The 21758-nt window shown below is 43.7% G+C and overlaps 2 protein-coding genes across 2 annotated transcripts in view; one reads left to right on the top strand and one right to left on the bottom strand.

Moving 5' to 3' along the window:
* The first annotated feature begins 175 nt into the window (after positions 1-175).
* Positions 176-4145, top strand: LOC115374993 (transmembrane 6 superfamily member 2-like). Its single transcript, XM_030074217.1, has 10 exons — positions 176-621; positions 1297-1400; positions 1504-1601; positions 1719-1822; positions 1943-2025; positions 2128-2252; positions 2389-2490; positions 2601-2693; positions 2791-2910; positions 3018-4145. Exons 1-10 carry the CDS (start codon positions 530-532, stop codon positions 3225-3227), a joined length of 1131 nt encoding a protein of 376 aa, XP_029930077.1. The 5' UTR covers positions 176-529; the 3' UTR covers positions 3228-4145.
* A 962-nt stretch (positions 4146-5107) lies between these two features.
* The window catches only part of LOC115374887 (neurocan core protein-like), a 30310-nt gene continuing 13659 nt past the window's right edge, over positions 5108-21758 (bottom strand). The window contains exons 12-21 of the mRNA XM_030074037.1: positions 21300-21468; positions 18373-19623; positions 15274-15390; positions 11027-11140; positions 10030-10081; positions 9673-9779; positions 9293-9375; positions 8728-8872; positions 7149-7331; positions 5108-6363 (exon numbers count right to left, since the gene is read on the bottom strand). Of these exons, the coding sequence (XP_029929897.1) occupies positions 6248-6363; positions 7149-7331; positions 8728-8872; positions 9293-9375; positions 9673-9779; positions 10030-10081; positions 11027-11140; positions 15274-15390; positions 18373-19623; positions 21300-21468 (2337 nt within the window). The 3' untranslated portion in view covers positions 5108-6247. The remainder of the gene's footprint in view (positions 6364-7148; positions 7332-8727; positions 8873-9292; positions 9376-9672; positions 9780-10029; positions 10082-11026; positions 11141-15273; positions 15391-18372; positions 19624-21299; positions 21469-21758) is intronic.

The raw sequence follows: 21758 nt of genomic DNA, 5'->3' as shown, positions 1-21758 counted from the left end.
CAGTCCTGTAAGCTCAGAGAAAAAGACGTAAGGGTGAAAAAACATGTCACACAACTGGGGCGATATGAGTTTCACCACACGGTGGCAGTCTCTCCTCAAGTAAACACACAAAGGATGGGAAAGAGGTTTTCCACAATGCACGGGCTCCGATTAAGGACACTAAGGTCCAAATATCAACACCTTTACGGTCTATGCGTATCGCATGTGGAAGAACATTTTGCTTCATCAGTCGATTACATATGAACTAAATGTCGCCCTGTCTTCATAAATTGAGTTGCATCAGTCACAGTTGTTGGACTTTGAAACCCAGATAGTGGCTGCATCACAGGCTGGGAGCAATGCGTTGCCTAATCATTGGTCAAAAGGCAGCGGATGACACTCCTTTTAATTATCACCTCACCTCGGCGGCAGTGAGAAGGACCCTGGGCTCTAACATGCCTCTTTTTACAACCAAGAGCATTTAGCGGAGAATAATTCTCTCAGGATTCCCCCCCATCTAGATTTTTGCTGGACTATTAAATTTTGCAATATGCGGCCGCCGGTTGAAGTTTGCGTTTTTCTGCTTTCCCTTTTAGCTCCTGGAGTTTTATACACCATGAACAATATCCCTGCGCTTCAGGAGTAAGTATGCACTCTTATTGGACTTTCTTCTTCCGATATTGTTAGCCTAAAACGACGTCAGGTTGCCAAAAAAAAAAAAAAAAAAGTTTCACCGTTCTGTGAATTCTGTGGCATTTTGTATTTAAAAACAAACAAACAAACAAACAAACAAATAAATAAAAAAAAATAAAAAGGTTTTGAAAGTTTTTGAAAATGATTGCTTGCTCTCGACATTGATGAATTGAAATAAATCCTCCAGTTTTCCTCCTGTCTTTGGTCTCCAAGGATCATCACGTTATATCGTAACATCAGTTGATATTCCCTTCAACACAGCAGTGTTCATTTTCCCCTCTGTACTTCCGGACATTTCAGCATGACCCCAAAACACACCACCTTTGAGTTATTGAATTACGCCAAGGAAAACCTTGAATGTCTTGAAAAGTCTTTGAATTTGATATCTGAGTGTGAGAACTTTGAGGAAATGGGAAATGGGTTGCTCCCCTAAAACCCCCACTGAACAAATAATGGAAGAAAATTTTTCCCCTGATAGAATAATGAAAATTAAGAGTTTGTGGAGTTATACAAATAGATGAAGGTCTGTCTAAAACCTAAACTGTTTATAATTGACTCTAAATCTCAGCTCCTGTTCTTGTGCACTGGCTATCATCTTATGTGGTCACTAACTCTATTCCTCAGACCTCTGCCTATCCTGGGAATGGGAATGGTTGTCCTGGGATCAGTACTTCTCCTGCTTCTCCTCACTGTGCGACACAAGAAGAGTGTGGACCCTTTATTCTATGGTACACACACAGATACACACACACACCCAAGATCTATCAATGAAATGATGATAATTGGGAATAAAGCAGAGTAATTTTTTGCCCCTGTGTGTTTGTCCCACAGTGTTTGCAGAGTTTTCTTTCACCTGTCTGGTGGGCCTTACCAATGCTTTAGAGCAGGATGGGTTCATCTCCGGTTTCATGGGCTTCTACTTGAGGATGGTAAGATGGAGTCTTGGCTAAACTTCTGCTTCTTCTCTTTTGTCCCTGGTTTACAGGTTTAATAGACATTTATCATTTGAAAACAAAAGTTTAAATTTACTAATGCCATCTCTTCAGGGTGAGCCTCATCTGAGTTCTGCCCACTCTGTGATGATGTGCTACTGGGAAGGCTTGGTTCACTTTGTCCTGTTCCTCACTATAATTCATCGCATGGCCAGAGGGTAAGCTATGTTCTTTTTAGCCTCAGTGCCCCATAGTGGGGTTCCCCTTCTTATTGCCATCTGCTTTGCATTCAGTGTGACTTCTGATGTAACCTGGTCTTTTTCTGCCTGCCTGTGCAGGAAGTCCTATCGCATTCTTGGCCTGCTGTGGGCGGGTTCCTCCATCGCCCAACAGCTTGTTTTCATCCCTGGGGTTGTCATTGGTAAAAGCTACCTGCAGTCCATGCACCCACGCCTACTTTTGTCCTTCAGATGATAGTGCTATTTTAGAGTGCTTATGATTGATTATATTCTCATTCATCCAGGTAAATATGGGTCTAACATTCGCCCTGCCTTTTGGAGGAACACACCCTTCCTTTTGCTGCCTTTCTGGGCAGCCTCCCTCCTGTTTAGCAGGCCTAGGGAGACCCCAGTCATTACGGCAGACAAGGTGACTTTCAGAACAGATATATTTGAAGGATAACTTCTGCTGATTGTACTTTAGAGGTGCTGTTCCTCTCAAATGATTACTGTTAGAGTAAAGTCTCTCTGTCTACACCTACTGAAGATTTCCCTGTATTGAACAGGTTGCCGCAGAGCAGAAGAGAGGCCTGCTTTCTCGGCCTGCTGACTTGCTGCTTTCAGTTTTGCTGCTAGGAGCAATGGCCTTCTCCATTTTCAGGGGCTTTGTGAGTATCAGCATATAAAAGCCTTGGTGCCTATCCTGCTGGACTCAGCAAGGATTATGAGATGAGGTTATGTGGATACTAACTCTTTCTACACCCTCCTCCCTCTACAGGTAGTGTTGGACTGTCCTCTAGACATCTGCTTCAACTACATCTACCAGTACGAGCCGTACCTCAAAGACCCAGTTGGCTTCCCGAGGGTTATGGTGAGTCTGAATACATAAGAAACACACAAAATTAATTGACTACAACATAATGCACATTCAGTCGCACCGTCTCCCTCTTTGTGTATCATCACTGTAGATGCTGGTGTATTTGTTCTATGCTCTGCCATTCCTGGCTGTCTTCATCTACGGTCTGAGGACACCTGGATGCAGCTGGATGCTGGACTGGACCCTCTTCTTTGCCGGGGCCATTGCCCAGGTAACCTTGCAGTTATTCATATCCCATTAAAAAGCAAAACAAAAAAACCCTTAGGATTCACATTGGTTACTGATTGCCTCCACCTTCTCTCCTTCTGTTCTCTCCAGACTCAGTGGTGCCATATCGGGGCATCTCTACACTCCCGCACTCCCTTCACGTACCGAACCCCAGCAGACAAATGGTGGCCTGTGATCATCCTGAATGTACTGTATGTCGCCACACCTGTACTACTGGCCCTGCGGTGCTACACCAACCCCGCCTATTTCATGAAGCCCGTTCCCAAGGGACAGACCAACAATGAGAAGAAGAAAAACTAGACCGCACTTTGACTGTGGATTGTCAAGGCTCTGCTCTCTGTTTTGTGCTATGACAGCTGATTTTTGGACTTGGCACACAAAGTGTGTTTAACTAGCATTTTTAAACCAAAGACCTGGAGGAAATCGTCTGAAAACGCTGCTCTCTGACTCCACTGTTCAAAATCAGGTATGCAGCACTCCCTGCATGGACTATTGAACCCTGATAAAGGCTGTTTGTGGAAGTGAGGACTGTGATCAGCTCACACAGCTTTCAAGAGATTCACACAAACACTTAGTTGCCATTTTCCCAGACCAACACTATTAACCTGGATCATACGGGTCAGTGGGATGCTGCAAGAGAGTTACAGTCATTATCTATGAGACCAATCCGCAGCAACCCACAACAAAACTCTTTCAACCCCGCAATTCTAGTTTACACAGTTTTTTGTTTTGCTTCTCTAAAATTAATAGGATCATTGAAAACTGTTGTTTATTGTAACCACAGGCTTCACCTTTTACCCATGTGAGTGTGTGTTCATGCTACAGACTTCACTGAGTTTTCGAGAAGCCAAATGACTCAGAGTTGCTGATAACGGAGTTGCTGATAAGTTTCCCAAAGTGACAAAGGAAGAAGCCATAAAAGATAGTGCTTTTCACTGTCTAACGTCTTTGCTTCTTCTACATTAAATAGTATTTGAAATTTGCTGTCATCAAACTATGTTGTGCCTGCCATTTAGTTTTTCCATGTGTTTTTATTCTATGCTTTTTTTTTTTTTTTTTTTTTTAAATAATAAGAAGGTGAAAGGTGAAAACACTGAATTAGGACTACTTGTATTAGGACTGCTTGTGACTGGGATACAGATCATTTGATCTGGCCAGGTTTGGCAGGACAATTCTATTTTTTGTTTGCTATGTATTTGATTAAATTATATTTGCATCCAACCATATCCTCTCTCTTCTCCTTTTACAGTATTAATTGTGTTAGTCTGTATTTGTGAGTAACCTGAAATAACCTCTGATCTCCAGTAGCTGACCACTCTTTTCAAGTCTGTCCTTTTTAAATTGTAACAGGCCATCAGCTGATTAGTGTTAATTCTCAGAATGAAAGGTAGAAAGACAGAGTATTGGGACAGAATATTAGCTTTTTGGATGTCAACATTGTCTCCTGCTGGTGATGTCATCGCGCCCTGTGCACCATGGACTGCTGACCCAGTAAACTCTGTCCTTCGTGGCCACGGCTCTCAAAGTGATAAGAGGTGAACCCTGGATTGAGGTGAGTTGTCACATACAAGAAAAGGCACACATGTGAAGTCTGCAGATGGGTTTGTCAACAGACATTAGTTTTTGAGGAAGGCTGTGTGCTGCAGACCTTGGTGCAGTGTATCCCGGGGGAAACTGTGGCTTGGACTTTGGTAGTGGGCTAAAATCAAATTTATATACACCATCAGAAAATGTTTTTTGAGGAATTGTTTTTTGATACTGTGGGTTTTCTTGTTTTGTTGGGTAATGGAGTCATGCGTGGAAACACGATCTTGTGTCACACTCACCTGCTGGATCATCTTTTCCATTCTCTCAAGAGTCCACTCAAAAACACAACAGAGATGAGAAAATTACTTCCTGCACCAGACAGGATGAAACTGTTGTTCACTGGGCTGCGCACAAAATGACGTGAACAATAAAGCTCAGAAACCTTAGCAACAGGACAAGCGGATAAAGCTTGTCGATGGGGTTTCATCTGCCAAGGTGAGCCAAGGTGGTACGGTACAAGCAATCCGTGTGCACTTCAGCACTTTTCGGTCAAGACAGATGACGGATTAAATTAATCTGTACGAGCATGTTGAGAATACGCAGAGTTGATGGTAAATGAAGAACAATGATCAGAAATGTTGCCATTCATTTTTTTTCACTTTATTAAGAATGGAACACAACAGCAGGACAAAAAGTCTTAAGAACACCAAAAAAGTGGATGGTTGATCAAATATCAAAGGGATCAAGGACAAAGGCTGTGACATTCTACCCATCACGTGAATATAGCCGTGCAAAGATTGAGAGTATTTAGCAATTCAGATACAATCAAGCAGTTATCTCGGGAAAGTCTTGTATAATCCCATCCACACAATCTACTGCAGGTCAATGGGACATGTTCATTAGCTCAGAATGCTTATGATGATGGGGAACTATTTGATTGGACAATGTCCAGCTACTAATCAAGGATCAGCCAATGACAAACGTTACAATATTTACAGTACAGTGATTAGAGGCAATCAAGAATTAATGCTGTTACTGATTGATTGTAGGAATGGTACACCGGTATAGAAAAAGGATGTTACATTGGCTGTCTGAATTAGAAGTAAAAAAGAAAGCATACTCACTAGCAAATGGCTCATAATAAATAGTAACATTACACAAAAACATAGCATATATTAGAAAAAAGCATGTATGTAGAATAAAACAGAGCAGCTATTCAGTTCTTCTATGGAATAAGTAACAGTTACAGTACACATACAAAAAAGCTCAGGGTTATCAGGGACTGAAAGCTATCTTGCATCAATTACATCTGTGCTTTGTAAACAGAATACTAAGATGAGTATAATTTTCCATGTAGAACAAGCAAACTTAAAAAAAAAAAAAGTGACTCAGGTTTCTCTAATTTCCTCTCTTACATGCATACACTCACACACACACGGTCTCTCAGATCGAGAGAGGTTATTAATAGACAGTTTGAGGATTTACCGAGATGTTACAGACCATGTTAATAAGACAAAGAGTTAGTGTTCACATGGACCTGGGGGAAGGAGACAGGAGTTAAAATACAAAAACAACAACAGCAACAAAAAAAGCCCCAAAACACCAGAGATCAGTGATGGGGTTATGGAGATAAATGTTAGAACTGGAGTAAATTATTCAACGACAGGAATAAGCCTAAACTGAGAATGGGAAGAAAGCAGAAAAGAGGATGAGAATGGTACTGATGTGAACTATTGTCTTTCTTTATGGGCCGTGGTTAGCACCCAGGCATTGCGAACATGGTATTATTTGGTTCAGTAGTGGCTGTGTGTGTCCTCTCTGGCCCTGTGTCCCTCTCCTCCGTGTCTCCTGTGGTTTCGGCGCTCACGGTGCTGATGGTGGTGGCGTCGGTACCGGTGGGATCGCCGGGCTGAGAGCATTTAGAAAAAAAAAAAAAAACACACATGGGTTTACTGGGATTTATGGCATACATGTGTGTATACACATATTCAAACTGTAGATCATTATGGCCTTGACCTCTTAGTCACTTGTCCCGTGCACTTTTATCTTACATAATCTTTCTATGGTCTCAGGATTTTTTAAGAGCACTAAAGCTTTGACCTTTAGGCATTCCTTATTGTGGCTTTGCTGTAATTTTAGTGTTAAAGGAAAACATCATCTCCCTTTACACCAGTACAATGGGGCTGGATGTGTATTCCTTTGTGAAGCTCCATCCACAGCCCTTGGGGGCAAAGAGCTCCTTTGGGAACTATTTCCTGCCAAAGAACGATGGCAAACTGTATCTACCCACCTCTTATATCTACTCATTGGGAGGTCTGATGGTGTTCTTTGGCAGGAAATAGTTTCCAACCTGTCGCTAATGAAGGCTGTGGGTTATGTCTCCGTGCCACTGTCTGTGGAGCTTCTCCCATGTCGCTGGAAATCTTGCAAAATCAGTAAGTAACTATCTGGATGGAAACTTTGCATGGACAGATTGCACAAGGGTTGGAAAACATAATTTTGAATGAACTGTCCCTTTAAGAAATGACAGCTTGACATGAGGAAAAATCCATCCTGATGAAGATGAATTTAGGGAGGAAAAAATAAAATAATGTTATGATAATAGTAATTGACACAAACGTGAATTTAAAGTATAAAGGATAGCTAAATCTGCACTGAGCACCGCTGTGTGTCACTGAGCCGCTGGCCACTCACACTTTGTGCAGATGATCTTGGGGCGCTCCCAGCTGCCATCAGCCCGGCAGCGTGCAGTGGGGATGTGGCGCTGGTAGAAACCCTCAGAGCACTGGTAACGCACCACCGCATGGATATCGTAGTGTGACCTCCGCCGGCCTATCAAATGGGCGTTCTCCACTGCAGGCGGGGTCCCACATAACACTGCCAAACGTGATTGGACAGAAATGAATGATGACACATTCAGATAAAAGAGTGAGCAGTACATGACAGTGAGATGAAGCTTTATTTGTTTTGCTCAGGGTTTAATCAATATCTTTTTCACATTAGAGGACGAATGTGGACCAAAAATAAAGACTAAACTATTTAAAAGTTGTAGTCACTGTATGAATGGCAGCAACATAACGTCTACTATGGAGATCTATGATAAAATACAGAGCAGCATAGAAGTTGTTCACTAATTATGCATCTACTGAGCACAGATTTCATTTATGCACAGCAAATGCTGTCCTTAGTGCTGCAGGCACTGGCTGCCTCTAGATGGCAGCCTTGTTGCTGAATCGAAGCCGTGAGTGGAGCTGTAGCGTGGCCAGAGGGAGGTAACGGGTCTCTGCAGCAGACAGGGACCACAGCCAAACCACAGAGCCATGAGACCATGGCCAGATAAACGACAAACCCCACAGTGCTGAATTCCCCTGTTCCCCCTCCTTCAGCGCTTACTCTTTCTCTCTCCCTCTCTCTCCCTCTCTTCCTCTCTCCTTCCTCCTACTATCTCCTGTGCCCTCAGTCTGTCTCTTTCTCTACATGTCTTTGCACCCCACTGGATCTCATTGCATTAACATTCAGGTTGGCTGGACAGGGTTAGGGAGGGAAGGTGTGGGTGGGGTGTGAGTATAAGAGAACCGGGCAAAAATGACTCCTGGGAGTTTCAGATGTTATTTGTGAACAAGGCAGTAATTGACAATAACTGCATCATAGTGTTGTTGTCTGGACTGGTGAAGTGAGCCCTTGGGAGAGAGAAATGGCAAAATGAGGTGGATAGAGCTTGATATGACTCTCAAAATCAATAAAAGTTTGAGATGCAGCCACAATTTTCACTTACTTTGTCTTTTTCATCAATTTTTTCGAGCATGTGCTATTGTGATCTATTACGGAGAAAAAAATGCAAGTAATGTTTAGTGGCTATTGAAGTCTGACAGGCAGCCTATTGACTGACCTTGTGTGTAATTTCAGTGGGTTGGAAAGACGCTTCAGTACAGAGCAGCAAGACTGATGTGTAACAGGAGCTGGTCAATGATACCACACGAGCAAAAAACAACTGAATGAAATAAGTAAAATTTCTCCACCCACGAGAATATCCATTGATCATATAATATTAATATTTTGCGGATCGAGTCAAGCATGTAACTGTTATCATCCTCATCACCCACTGACAGAATATAATGCCAGTGGTCAAGATTTGACTGGATTTTAATGTGCCTTACATTAGACTGTTTATCCCAAACGTCTTATTACACTCGAGGTACAGAAGCCCTCAGTACTTTAACTCGTTCATGAATAATTCTCGATGCTTGGTGCAAGTCAGTCCAGAGCGGTCTACCTGTGCCTTTCTTGCAGATGTAGGGCAGGTTGTAGTTGCAGGGCACGTCGTTCCACTTGCCGTCCTCATGGGCAATGGTCACTACACAGTCCTCCCCGCCTGCAAAGAAGTTGTCTGGCTGGCTCTCCCTCCAGTTCTCGTAGACCTGCAACAATGCCAGACTTTTTACTGTTGTGTGTGCAGGTGTTTTATGTCATGTGTGGATGTTTTGGTGAGGAAAGTGATCCTGAGTCCCATTTTAATTATGTTGTTTGTGCTTTCATTTGTCACCACTGTCGGACAAAAACTTCAAATCTCCAAAACAATCTTTTTTATTTTACCCAGGGTACATGATGAACGCTGATATTTTCAGATTAATGTGTCTGTCAGCTTTTGAAAAAATACAGGATTTTGTGCATGAATGAAATGAATGATGGGATTCTAATTGAAATAAGTCCTGAAAAATGAGAAGCTCTAAAACTGGAGGCCCGAGGGTCCCATGTAGCAGCAGTATTATTCAAAGCTCATTCTGAATTAAACTGAACAATCCGGTGTTCAATATATGCAGGTGACCCCTGAGCCTCACCAGTTCATTACTGTCGGTCCACTGGAAGTCTTCCTCCACTGTGCGGTCATTCAGGCCGATCCAGGCGTTGTCGTGACCCAGACCTGGAAAAAAATACACCACCGCCACATTCTCATGAGACTTAACTTCTTAGCTACATCTGTGAAAACTCTGATAGCCACACATTCAGACACACACACACCAAATGATGTCGTTTTCTTTCTCCCTCTCTTTCTCTTTGCATGTCACTTTCTCTCACAGCTATTACACTTTGTTCTGTCATTTCATTTGTGCATTATTCTATTTGTGGCTTCCTTCCTCTCTTCCATGCTTTCCCCACATCATATAAACATGAACAATGACAGGGAGGTGTGAAAATACAGACACACACACATACACACCATTGATGAACTCCTGTTCGATGGCGGAGGTGACACTACTGAGGTGGGCACTGTGCTCTCTGCAGTCTTTCTCTGCGTCCTCCCAGGTGTGTCTGTGTGTGAAGTATCTGTAGAAAAAAAACTTGCATGTATAGGCTAAGAGATGTAAAAGCAAAAACAGCGATAGCAGAGAAGCGTATGGAGTATATTATGCTGCAAGATGAGTTCAAACTGTACAGAGAGCTGTGGTAAGTATGTCAAGGATAACCCAAGGGTATAAAGAGGGTAATCCAGATAGTCAGGGCATCGGTGCTTACAGGTAGATTTTTTGCACCTTCATTTCTTTACATGGCACATCCACTTTCTCATCCTTCCTACCTGTAGCAGTGGCCGTGAAACTTCCTCCAGCCATGCTCACAACCTTCAATGTCTGTAGAGATGTACAGAGGAGTAGGGACAGTGGGTATGGGAAAAACATGTGAGATAAAATACGTTGCCAAGAGAGGGAGCAGAAGCAATAAGAGCTAAAACATATGACTTTGGCATCGTAAGAACCTAAATATGTGAACTGTAATTATGCAAACTCTTTTTCAATTCACAGCACATGTGGCCCTCTCTCTGTGCTATTAGTATTCATTATTAACGCCAAGGATTGGGGATTCATTTATAACTGCAAAGGTTAGATATTCATTAATCCTCATTAGTATTAGTGCACGGCACATACGCACATGGGGAGGAGAGATCAAGAGCTGGAGGTGGCTGAAGCCAGTGAGGTGAGGAAACTGTGTGTGAGTGGGTGTGTGTGTATGTATGTGGGAGCAAGAGAGAGAGAAGGAGGGAGGGATGGAGTGCATATGCATGTACAAAAGTGTGAATGTCTGCAGAACGGGGTGAAGAAAAAAACTATACGAAAACATGCACACATGGGCGAGAGTGTGTGTGCATATTTCCATTTTCAGGGTGTGCATGTGCTTTGTGTTTGTGCGTATGCAGGAGTTTCAGTCTGCATCTGTCAGCCTGCAGCCCCGTGACACCTGCAGATACACTGTCTGATAGCAGCAGAGAGATGCAGCCCTGTGATATTGGGTTGTGACATAGCCTGCAACACACTCTGCACACTGATCAGGATTATTTCCACCAGCACAGCTGGCAACGGGCCCATTACTGCTAGTATCAGATGGTAAAGAATTGCAACAATTTTACCATACATTCTAAATAAACATCTATTTACTGAGTTTGTTGATACTACACAATACATGCACATCTTATATGAACCAATACTGCATGACAATTCCACTCACATACTGTAGCTAGGAGTAATCTGTTCTTTATTCATTTCTATGTGTGCAGTATTCTCCTTCTGTCTCTCTCTGACCTTTCTCACACATGTCGCCTCCATAGCTGGGCAGGCAAAGACAGAGGAACGAATCAATCTTGTCGATGCAAGTGCCTCCATTTTCACATGGGTCGGACTGGCAGTCGTCAACATCTGTGGGGAAAAGAGGAGCAAAAGCAGCCAGGTTGAAGATCTCATTAGAGTTATGATTAAAAGGATTGATTTTGCTGGAGAGCAGATTGCTCAAAAAGGAAAAACCGTGTCACAGGCTTTTGCTGCCAATCAAGCACTAACACATTAGCTGGTCATTAGCCCTGGAGAAATGTGTCTATGTTGGCTGTGGAAAACATGCATATCTCTCAGGAAGTACAGTGTAATAACCCAAATTGGGTGTGAGGAGAATAGAGACACGCTAATCTCTTTTGCTTTTCTTTCTTGTCCTCATTTTCTCACGAAGCAAGATCTCTAAAAGCCTCTCAGGGATTATTATGTCCTTCATTATGCATCTGCAGGGTTTAAGGTTGACATGACATATGTCTTTTAATCTGTTATTTTATCTCTTTTTGTCATATTTTCTCTATTTACGTAAGGTTGGGATGACTACCAAGCTCTGCTCCTCAATGAAAGTAAATTATACAAAAGATGAACTGTTAGTAATAAGAACTGTGTACAAAATGTGAGATGGCACGAGAGAGGAATAACAAGAACCTGCAAACTGTATTGCCTTTCCTTAAAAGCGTGAGGGTATGGAAATACACTGGTTGGATGAGTCATTTGGGAAACTAGCCCTAAACTGGAGGACACGACTTCAAGCCCCCATTCCTGTAAGAGTTTTGTTTGCTGAAGTGTCCTTGAGACACAGAATCCACCAGCTCCAGGGCTGCTGCTCTGCTCTCTCTGACTGTGCTCTCTGACCTTTCTGTGAAAGAAGGCAAGCAAAAGGAAAATGTCCCGACAGAGATCAATAAAGCATCACATTATCATTAGAAATGTAGAGCATGCAACATTATTTCACCATATTATTATTATTATTATTATTTTGTTTTGTTTTGTTTTTTTTGGAAAAGAGTAACAGTTGGACCATAGGCCCACAGAAATCTATTAAAACTCACAGTGAGAGTGCAAGGATAAAAGCTACTTAAGAGCTCAAAGATACTTCAAAGGATGTCCTCGGTTGGTGAGGGTTACTCAGTTCAGGCAAGACACTGAACTCTGAAAAAGGTCAGCCACTGTAAAGAGCTAAAAAGTGTCAAACAGATCAAACTAACAGGACCTTTAGCCCATTATTCAAGTCAGTGTGATGATTTTAGACCACAGGGCTCAGCTCCGCATGTATGACAGATACGGGACATTCTCCAAGTGACAGACTCATTGCACCATGTTGAAGGCTTTCATTTTTGGGGAAGGGAGATCAACGGATGGCACTGCCAAGAGAATCATTACTGTGGATGCTGAGACATAATGAATCTTAAAATCCCATATTAGCCCATTTAGCCAACAGGTGCAGTTCTTGGACTTCCTGAAGGCAGATGGGCACAGTGCTGAAATATTTCATTTTCATTTTTTGAGGGAGTTTGTGTTCATGGGTTCCTGAAAATGGCTCTCCCAGGAATATGTAATCACTCACGCTCTTCTCAGACTCTTTTTACAAAATTTGATAATTTAACAGCCAGAATATAATGACATAGCATACAAAAATCTCAGGACAATCCCAGTGGTGCACATGTGCCAGTAATTCAAAATGCAGCCCTGTCCAAATATGAAATATCTTGTGCAGCGGTCTCTGAGGTCATCATGACCAGCGTGACCTTGAACGACCTCTCAGTGCTGACCTCCTGACACTCCATCTCGCTGTTTACCGCATGCCGCCGCTTCTCTTTCCCCATTAAAAACACTTGGGCTCTTTGTTGTTAAATATAAAACGTCTGATCCTCTCATCCCTCTCATCCATTATGCAGAGGGAAAGCTGCTCCTGAGAGAGATAATACTGCAAATTCTGCAAATCCATACAAAGCTTCCCAGCCTACCCAAGCATCAGCTGTTGTCTGTCGGATTGCCTATCTGCCCGTCCATCCATCCGTCTGTCTGCGACACCAAACAGAGGTAAAATAGAAAATCTGGTATCAACTTGGTGACCTGAGATAGATGCGTGTACTAATAGAAGCTGGGAAATTCTTATTTTTTTGACAGAGACCTGGACCTGGACATTTAGAGCATGGAAAATCCAAAGTGATAGCTGGGAATGATGACTTCAGAGAATGGCTCCTCATACACAGTAGGGCTTCAGTAATAAAATGACTGAGATGAAGCTTCACACTTTATAAGCCTTCAGGTGGTCATAGAGGTGAATACTGAAGTAAGAGTAGAGCACAGATAGGACTATTAACACATATAATTATGGAATATAGTTCATTTCATTACTCCTTGAATACTTCATTTGGTTTAACTGAGCACATGTTGAGGACAGTTTGGACCCCTCAGCTGTCCTGGCTACTGCCTAACAGAAAACAATAGGGACCATGCCCACACCAATCCGAGGGTATCTGAAAACACTTTTTTTATTTCTCATTTTTGCCCTGTGGTCCTCACTAAAATGTTGTTTTCATCCACCGAGCTTTTTGAAAATGCTTTCCCAAGTGGATCATTTTGCAAACGCCAGTTGTAGTGTAGCCAGCAAAAATGGGGGAAAGCAGTTTTGTGATGCATGATGTGTGATCCTGGCTGGCTGGAAACAAAATATTCAACACGGTGAGCGAAGCAATATAAGTGTTGTTCTGCGCTTGTCTTTAAAATAAATTTAAGCGTTTTGGGTGTTTGGGTGTGCATAAACAAGTTGTCAAAAACTTTGTGAAAATGCTGACGTGGACAGAAAACAATCTGACACGAAAATGGCATTTTCAGATTTGTCTGGATTAGTGCGCAGCTGGCCAGAGTGACAGAGATAGGAGTGATAGCGAATGTGGAGTACAGGTGCTGTCAATCTCTTTCTATCCTTCATCTTCTCACGCCACCATCAGCAGAGTCTGATTCAGCATGGCTGCCTGCCTGTCCTGACCTTGTCCTTTCTGTATCTATCAAATCTCTCACAGTAAAGTCACCACTGATCAGCTCCTTTCAGTGGTCTTATTACCTTCGCAAAGAATCTTTTGGCTTGTGACTTTCTTCACCTTACTGTATGCTTGCAGCTCATCTAAAAAATAATACAAAGAACTCCACATACCAAGTTTCTGGTACTGATCTGGATCTGTGATTTTTGCCATTAGTAAATCTTTGGGCCACAACTGTGAAACTAATGGAGACAGACTTGGATGCAGGCCTTAAGGAATCAATTTAACTTAACGCCATGAACTCTGATTTTTCTATTAAATTGCCCCTTAAATGGCTTCACAATTAGAAAAAAAAAATCATTCCACACTGAACACACACACATATCCTATATCTGCTTCAATTCTTCACTGAACCTATATCACACTTATATTGAGTGAAATACTTAAACCCAAGATGCCATTGTGTCATGACTGTACCATTACGTTAAAAAGAAAATACATAGATACCTTGTGCATCTTTTCATAAACATTTCCCTGTAATTCAGCGGGACATAGCTGGTATCTTTGAAAACTCTGGGATCTCCACTAGAATTTAAAATAAAGTTCTGTGGGTTTGAACAAAGCACAGCCACACAGCAACGACAAAACCACCTATGGGACCGGCAGTGTTGAAGATTTTGAAACGTAAGAGATAGTCTGATGTCTTTGGGTGTAACAGCAAGTTGGGAAATTGTTCAGTAGAAGTGGAGTTTTGCCCAGCGCGGCTCTCTGGTTCATACATACTTGAACAGAAAAAAGATCCCTTTGTACATGACATCAGCGCCTTTGCTACTTGACACTTGATTGGCCGGGCAGTGTGTGTGTAAAACCAAACTGATTGCACTGAGAGCTACCACTCTTTGACGAGGACAAGGGTTTGACCTTCACGGCCCACAACCCTCACCCTGCTCTAACTGTCAGACCCTGACCTTTGACCCCTGCCTCCACACAGCCACTGCGGGCCCTTTCTTACTGTGATGGAGAGCCTGACCTTTGACCCGCTGGCAGCCCGTTAAAAAGCCTCGCGTCGATACGTGCGGACCGACTCAGAGCTGACTTTATTATGTTAATGTGTGCATGCCACATGCGTGCGTGCATGAGTGTGTGCGTGTCTGTGTGAGTGTGTGTTGGGGGAGCGACATGTGTGAGTGAGTGAGCAAGTAAGTGCATGTGTGTGTGTGTGTTAAGCAGGATACCCACCAATCTCACAGTTCTCCCCAGTGTATCCTTGTGGGCAGTAGCAGCTGTAGCCTTTTCCCTGAGGAAGGCACTTTCCCCCATGCAGACACGGGTTAGTCACGCAGGGCTCCGCCTCAGCTAATAGAAGTGGGTGGGTGGGGGTGTTGGGGGGGGGCGTTGGTTGGGGGTAAATGAGACAGTCAATATGAGAGGAGTGGATTAATTAAGGATAGTATATAGAACAGTCATTTTATTATTAAATTTGATTCACTGTGTGTGGGGGGAAAAGCAAATCTGAACCTAGAAATTAGCTCATGAAAGCATTACAGACACTCTTTTCCATGGTGATCCCCTGAAGTTGGCTACTTTAAATGCAACTTACTTTACCACTGGTTGACTGCTACTAGTGCTTTGGGCAAATGCAGAATAGATTTGCAATTTTTTGTGCAGATATTAGCACCGGAAAAAATACCCCGCTGTCAATTTCCATCCGACAGCCAAAACCAAGGGTTACAACGCACGCACATATCCATTTCACACACTCTCTTTTCAAAGGGATCAGGAGCCAGAGAGCCCCAACCTCACCATCCACTCACAGCCACAGTTGTCATGGTTACCATATGGAAAGCAAGCCTTGGCTCACTCCGCTGAATGTAGTGGGCAGTGAGAGAACTTCAGACGTTAGCTATCCTCAACAGAAATGAGCAGACCTCCCGCTGAGCGCCTGGGCCATGCTTTTCACCCACTAAATGTGTGCGTGTGTGTGGTCTCCTACCACAATTATAAATTTCCATATCAATGGATGGACTACCACGTGTTTCTCCCCTGAGCCGCTCATTATGGCAACTTAAGGTCTTTGAAAACCACCACTCGTTCAATCTGGCCACAAAGCTAGGCTGTGGGAGTCTTTGTTCTGCCAGCTTTCTCTGACACTGAGCACTGTTTAGGAGGGGGTGGTGTGTGAGGTTGTGTGCCTGTGTGTGTGAGAGAGTGTGTGTGTGTGTGTGTGTAGTCATGTGTGTGTTTACACAGTAAGCTGAGCGAAAATCAATACCTTGGCTATGATTAGCCCCGAGGCTGATCATAGTCAACAGCCAGCCAGCAGTAGATGTCTTAAGCTCACAGCCTCTAAATTATCATACTTCCTGCTATATTAGGAAACATAAAATGAACACTCAGTTTTCCATTGCCAGGTCTCCAATAACAGTGCACATTTTCTCACTGACCTCAACTGGATTTATGATGAGTTTTGCGAGCTAATTCCTTGCTCACAGTTAGAATTCTGCTGAAGTCAGGTGCTCAAACCGGCGATGCATTTCATTAAATGTGCATCACTTCAGGCCGGTGTGCACTAGCATGTTTTGATTCAGTCAAGGTCATGGGATCCCTTGACAAATATCAACTGTTATGACAAGAAGAAACGTCCGTGAGTGTGTGTGTGTGTGTGTGTGTGTGTGTGTGTGTGTGTGTGTGTGTGAGAGAGAGAGAGAGAGAAAGATAAACCTTGTGCGGCTGACCATTCATTAAAGCAAGTGGTGCAGAAAAATCAATAGGCTGTAGAAGGAGCTGACAGGGTGGACGGTCCCTCGCTCTGCACAGCATTTGACACCAGCAGTACAAACAACAACAAGCTGGCAACAGCAAAATCCAACAAATAAGTTTACAGAGATAGCACGCTTAGGGGATAATACATCGCAAAAGCCATGCCGAGATACCTGCATGTATTAATCCACATGTCACACACTGCCTTTCTTTCACCACCGTAAGACTGCCAAGACACAGTGGAAATAAAGTTTACTTTGGAAATACAATTTTCAGACAAACACAGTATTCCAGCATTTTAAAAGTTGCAGTTGATGTTGGCATTTCTGTGAAGAGGGGGAGGGCATCAAAGATGAAGGAAGAAACAAAGAAACTGATGCAAAAGTGAAAAATCCGGTGACATAGACGCTTGTATAAAAAAAAAAACACCAGACAGTGGTAGCGTGCATATGTTAGAGAGTGTGTGTGTGTGTGTGTGTGCGTGTATGTGTGTGACTGATAATGATGCCAAGAATGTGTATTGCTGCTGAGAGTCCTCGAGAGCTGTGAAGCCAACATGGGGCTCCTCTTCATCTTCTCTCTCACTGATTGAAGTGACTGATGAAGTGCTCTGTGATCCAGTCAGGAGAACAAATGCTGACCCCCACTACACCAGACTGGGAGAAGTGAAAATGAGAGAATGTGAGTGCGTGACAGGAAGATTTGCAAACTGTGACTCATTATTCAGATCTAGTCTCCCGTGAGCTCCTCTATCCACTTTCTCTGTTTGTGCAGCAAAGATATCAGAACTGTTTATGCAACTGGTTTACAAAACACAAGGTTCCTAGATGACTTCAGGGTCTTCCAGTCAATCAATCAACCCTTATATACACCAGCATCAGAGCTGCTTGCCCTTGGCTCCCTGTCGATACAGTTTACAGTTGTTCTCTATCCACGGCTGACTCCTCGCAGCAGCTCGTCTCCGTGAAGAAAACAGCTCACCCATCCCTGCAACAGACATGAGCTGTTTGCAAAGGGAGCAAAATAAATCACCACAGAAATGTGTGATAGTATTATGCCCACGGGGCATCCAACTGCCTGGTGATAGGATGTTTCCTCTATGCGCTCTCATTATCAAGTGAAAAATAAGCAGTAAACCAGGTGGCCAGCCAGGAACTTCACTGAGATATGACGTGCTGTGAACCTAATCAACAGATTGTGTGCGGAGACGGGAATGTGGTGTCTTCCCCCTTGTGGGAATACAGGCAAGCTATATCTCAACAAAAGGCATGCAGAAGGCTGCGATACACAGTTTTTCTGAATAAATAAGCCAGTGGCGAGGTCAGGAGAGGAGACATTATATGATGGTGTTAAAGGAAAACGACGGCAGTTCTCCATCTCACTTTTAAGGGCGCCAGCAGGGGAGCATTTTATTAGGCTTTCTGTGGAACGGAATAAAAATCTACGACTGAGTACAAGGAATATATAGATGCACAGGCACAGAGACAAGGGAAAAACAAAACTGGTTGACTGAGAGAGCAATAATCACAGGGCAGACAAAAGTACAAGGGCCCAAAAGTAGAGATAAAAAAGACCAACCTGCTGGGCCAAGAGTCATGTTGCTGAGGTTGAATCCTCCTCTGCTGCCCTCGTCCTCCATGTTGCCAGGTAACAGAGCCCCTGAGCCCACAGAATGAGACCAAGCAGGCTCCTCCTCCTCTGGGGGGCCGGAGGGTGATGGAGGAGAATCCGGAGGCCCCTTTGCGTGCTCCACAGCTCCTCGCACAACTGCTCTCTCCACTGGGACCCACTGAAGCGACGGGAGGACGTCCCTGGAGACGGGCTGGCTGTCTGACCGTGGGGGTGGAGCTGGATACCCTGATCCCAAAGTCTGGGTATGAGATGGAGGTGGAGATGGTGAAAACGATAGGGATGGGGATGGGAACGATGAGGGAGATGATGAAGGGGATGGCGAAGGAGACTGAGAATGGGATTGGGATGTGGATTGGGGCGGGGATGGGGATTCAAACAAGGATTGGGTTGGAGATGGGGATGGAGAAGAAGGGAGCGGGGATGAAGAGTTGGACAGGGATGCTGTGGGGGATGGTGATGGGGAGGGTGAAGGTGATGGAGTTTCTGGAGAGGAAACGTTTTGGGATGTGTTTGGTAATAGAGATGTTGATGGGCTTGGTGATGGGGTAGGAGATGGTGAAGTGGGTAAGGACAGGTTTGTGCTGTCTGACCCAGTTACGGGTATAAATGTAGACTGGGAAGGACTGGTGGTGGTAGTGGTGGTAGTCGTGGACTGGCCTCTCCGATGACCCCTCTCTCTGGATCTTTCTCTGTTTCTTTCTCTTGGTTTACTTGTTCCAACTGGTCGACGAGTGAACTGGATCTCCCCTTTTGCTTCCACACCACCAAGCTCGCCACTCCCCTCCTCTTCTCCTTTCCCTTTCTCCTCTCCTTTCCCCCTCTCCTCTCTGCCCTTGTCCTCTCCTCTCCCTCTGTCTTCTCCCCTCTTCCTTCCCCTTCCTCTACCTCCTCTACCACTAGCCCTAGAGGTCACCGTCTCCTCCCTCTTGTCACTCAGCTGGGTTGTGGTCTCCGCTTTTGAGGGCACAACACGGACCCAGGTTCCCCCGCTGGATGAGGTGGTTTCTACTGCAGGGGTGGAGGTGGCGGAGGTCTGGATCTCTGGCTTCACTGAGCTGTGATTGCTTTCTGTAGTCGTGGGGTGTTCAGTGGAGGCTGGCAGAGTGGTTGACTGACCAGTGGGTGATTCTTCACTCACTGATGCAGCATTTCCCCTTGAGGGACCCGTGAACCATGAACGTCCCCAGGAAAACAAACCTGCAGAGAGCACAGAAAATAAAGCAACGAACAAAGAAAGTTGGGAGAGGAATTAATAAAGACAGAAAAAGGAGTGGAAGAGACAAAGCCAAGAGTGACAAACAAAGCGAAGATCATCTTATGAATTCTCTCTGTGGTGCCAAGATAGACAAAACAAACAGCTCTAAGCTCTTTGTCTAAGCTGTCTGTCAGCTGTTTTGTTCTGTCTTTCCACCAGCTTTTTCTCCACACCCCCATCATCAACACTAGGCCTGTTAGCTCTGCACTGAAGCAGTAAAGAAAAACATTTATTTGAAGAGAAGATTTAAATAATGCAGACAACATGCTGAAGATTTATGTTAAACATTCATGCCACTGGGATGAATAATCTCTAGATAGATAGATAGATAGATAGATAGATAGATAATCTGTTGGCAAGGGACAAGATTTGAGGTGTCAGATGTGTGCACGTGGCCGGGGGTAAAGAGTCTGTGTGGGGAGCAAAAAGAGGCATAAAGCATTGGCTAAAATGTCATCTGGACCTAAAACACCTACAAAAAGTATTGATGTGTGTGTATTGTGTGGAGCAATGTATGACTCATGTAATAAAAGAAACCGAAATCGAAACAGTAATGGAAACGAGCAGCCAGCAGCTGCACCGGAAGCCCCAAAATATCTGTTGCCCCCAGAGGCTAAATCGTCGTTAGATGATAGCTGATGGGTTCCAAGATTGGGATGATTGTGACCAGAGAACATGTAGGGAGTGGACAAAGTGACAACAACAGCACATGGAAAAGGACTGTGAAGTAACTACATCACAATTTGGCCTTCATAAACAGGAAAGCCACATGAAGTTGGATGCCAAGTAACAGGGTTTAAAAGATGTCTAGCATTCGTCTCTTTAATATGTGAATTTTCAAAGCAACATTAGACAAGTAACAGAGCACCAAAGAGACCAAATAGTCAGTGCTCAAGCTGCTGGTGCATCGGTCATGAAAGCTTAAAAAGTATTTTAGGTGGCAATATATCAAATACAGACAAAATGTACTGGCAAAACAAAATAGTAAAAAGTTCGGTGACAGAAAAAGGCAAAGGGTAGCCACACTTCTCTTTAAACACAATGGAATGAAAAACAACCATCATTGCCCAAAGTGCTGTACAAAGAGAACAACAACAACTATAATGCAGATGGGAACATATAGCAGAAGGACTAATATGCAAACATAGGCACAAACATGCCCACTTACACAAGCAGATCAAACAGACTCAGACTTAAACACTACAAAACTAAACACTAGAATCTCACAAATTACCACAGACTTTAATAGAAAGCTCAAGGCAGGCCTGCCATTTGGAAACCGCTTTCAACCAGGGCCAACACATACCCGCCAGGAGAAGAAATGGAAAAAAAAAAAAAAGCCAAAACAGAGAGAGGGAGAAGAAAGACATCAAGAAGACAACTGCCTACAGCTGGACCTTGTCAAACATCACACCTGGTGTCAACTACAGCTCACCAGCGGGCTCATAAGAGAGTCAGCCTCAACCACAGAGACCAGTGGAGCAGCTTGGGTGATTAGTAAATTTGAGAAGGCTGAGTCAGTGCGTGTGACCTCATGGTGTAAGGGTGTAAACCCTAGCTGATAGATCATATAACCTCATTGATCCTGGGTAAACAGCATAGTAACACACTGCCTCACCTGGAGCTGGTGTGCTGAGGGGATCTGATCCTGTATCCGTCTGGCTGCCCTTGGTGGCTGTCTCCTCCTTCCTGTCCTGTTCACTTGGTCCCGGTGTTCCTTCCTCATCACCCTCCCCCGCCAGGTAGTTCCACGGCTTCCAGATGGATTTGACAATCTTTGAGATCACCTGAATTAAGGAATGGATGGAAGGATTCATTTTGGAAAATTACCCAATCAAAATCCAAAAAATGTCATCAGAGGAAGCTCAAAACATTTCATATTGATATTGCATGTAGCGTATGAAGCGTCATTAAATTAAACGTGTGTTTGCAAGCAAAAGCATCCAACCTTGTTTTTGATTATGCTGTGAGCCACTTTGGAAGCACTTTGAAAGTTGTTTGTTTATTTATTTATTTATGTGTTTGTCTGTTTGTTTGCTTTTTTATTTTACCACTTACTGTTTCTAGTATGAATATA

This window comes from Myripristis murdjan, chromosome 17, assembly GCF_902150065.1.
Source record: "Myripristis murdjan chromosome 17, fMyrMur1.1, whole genome shotgun sequence".
In the NCBI taxonomy this organism is placed as follows: domain Eukaryota; kingdom Metazoa; phylum Chordata; class Actinopteri; order Holocentriformes; family Holocentridae; genus Myripristis; species Myripristis murdjan.
This window is presented reverse-complemented; position numbering and strand designations above follow the sequence as displayed.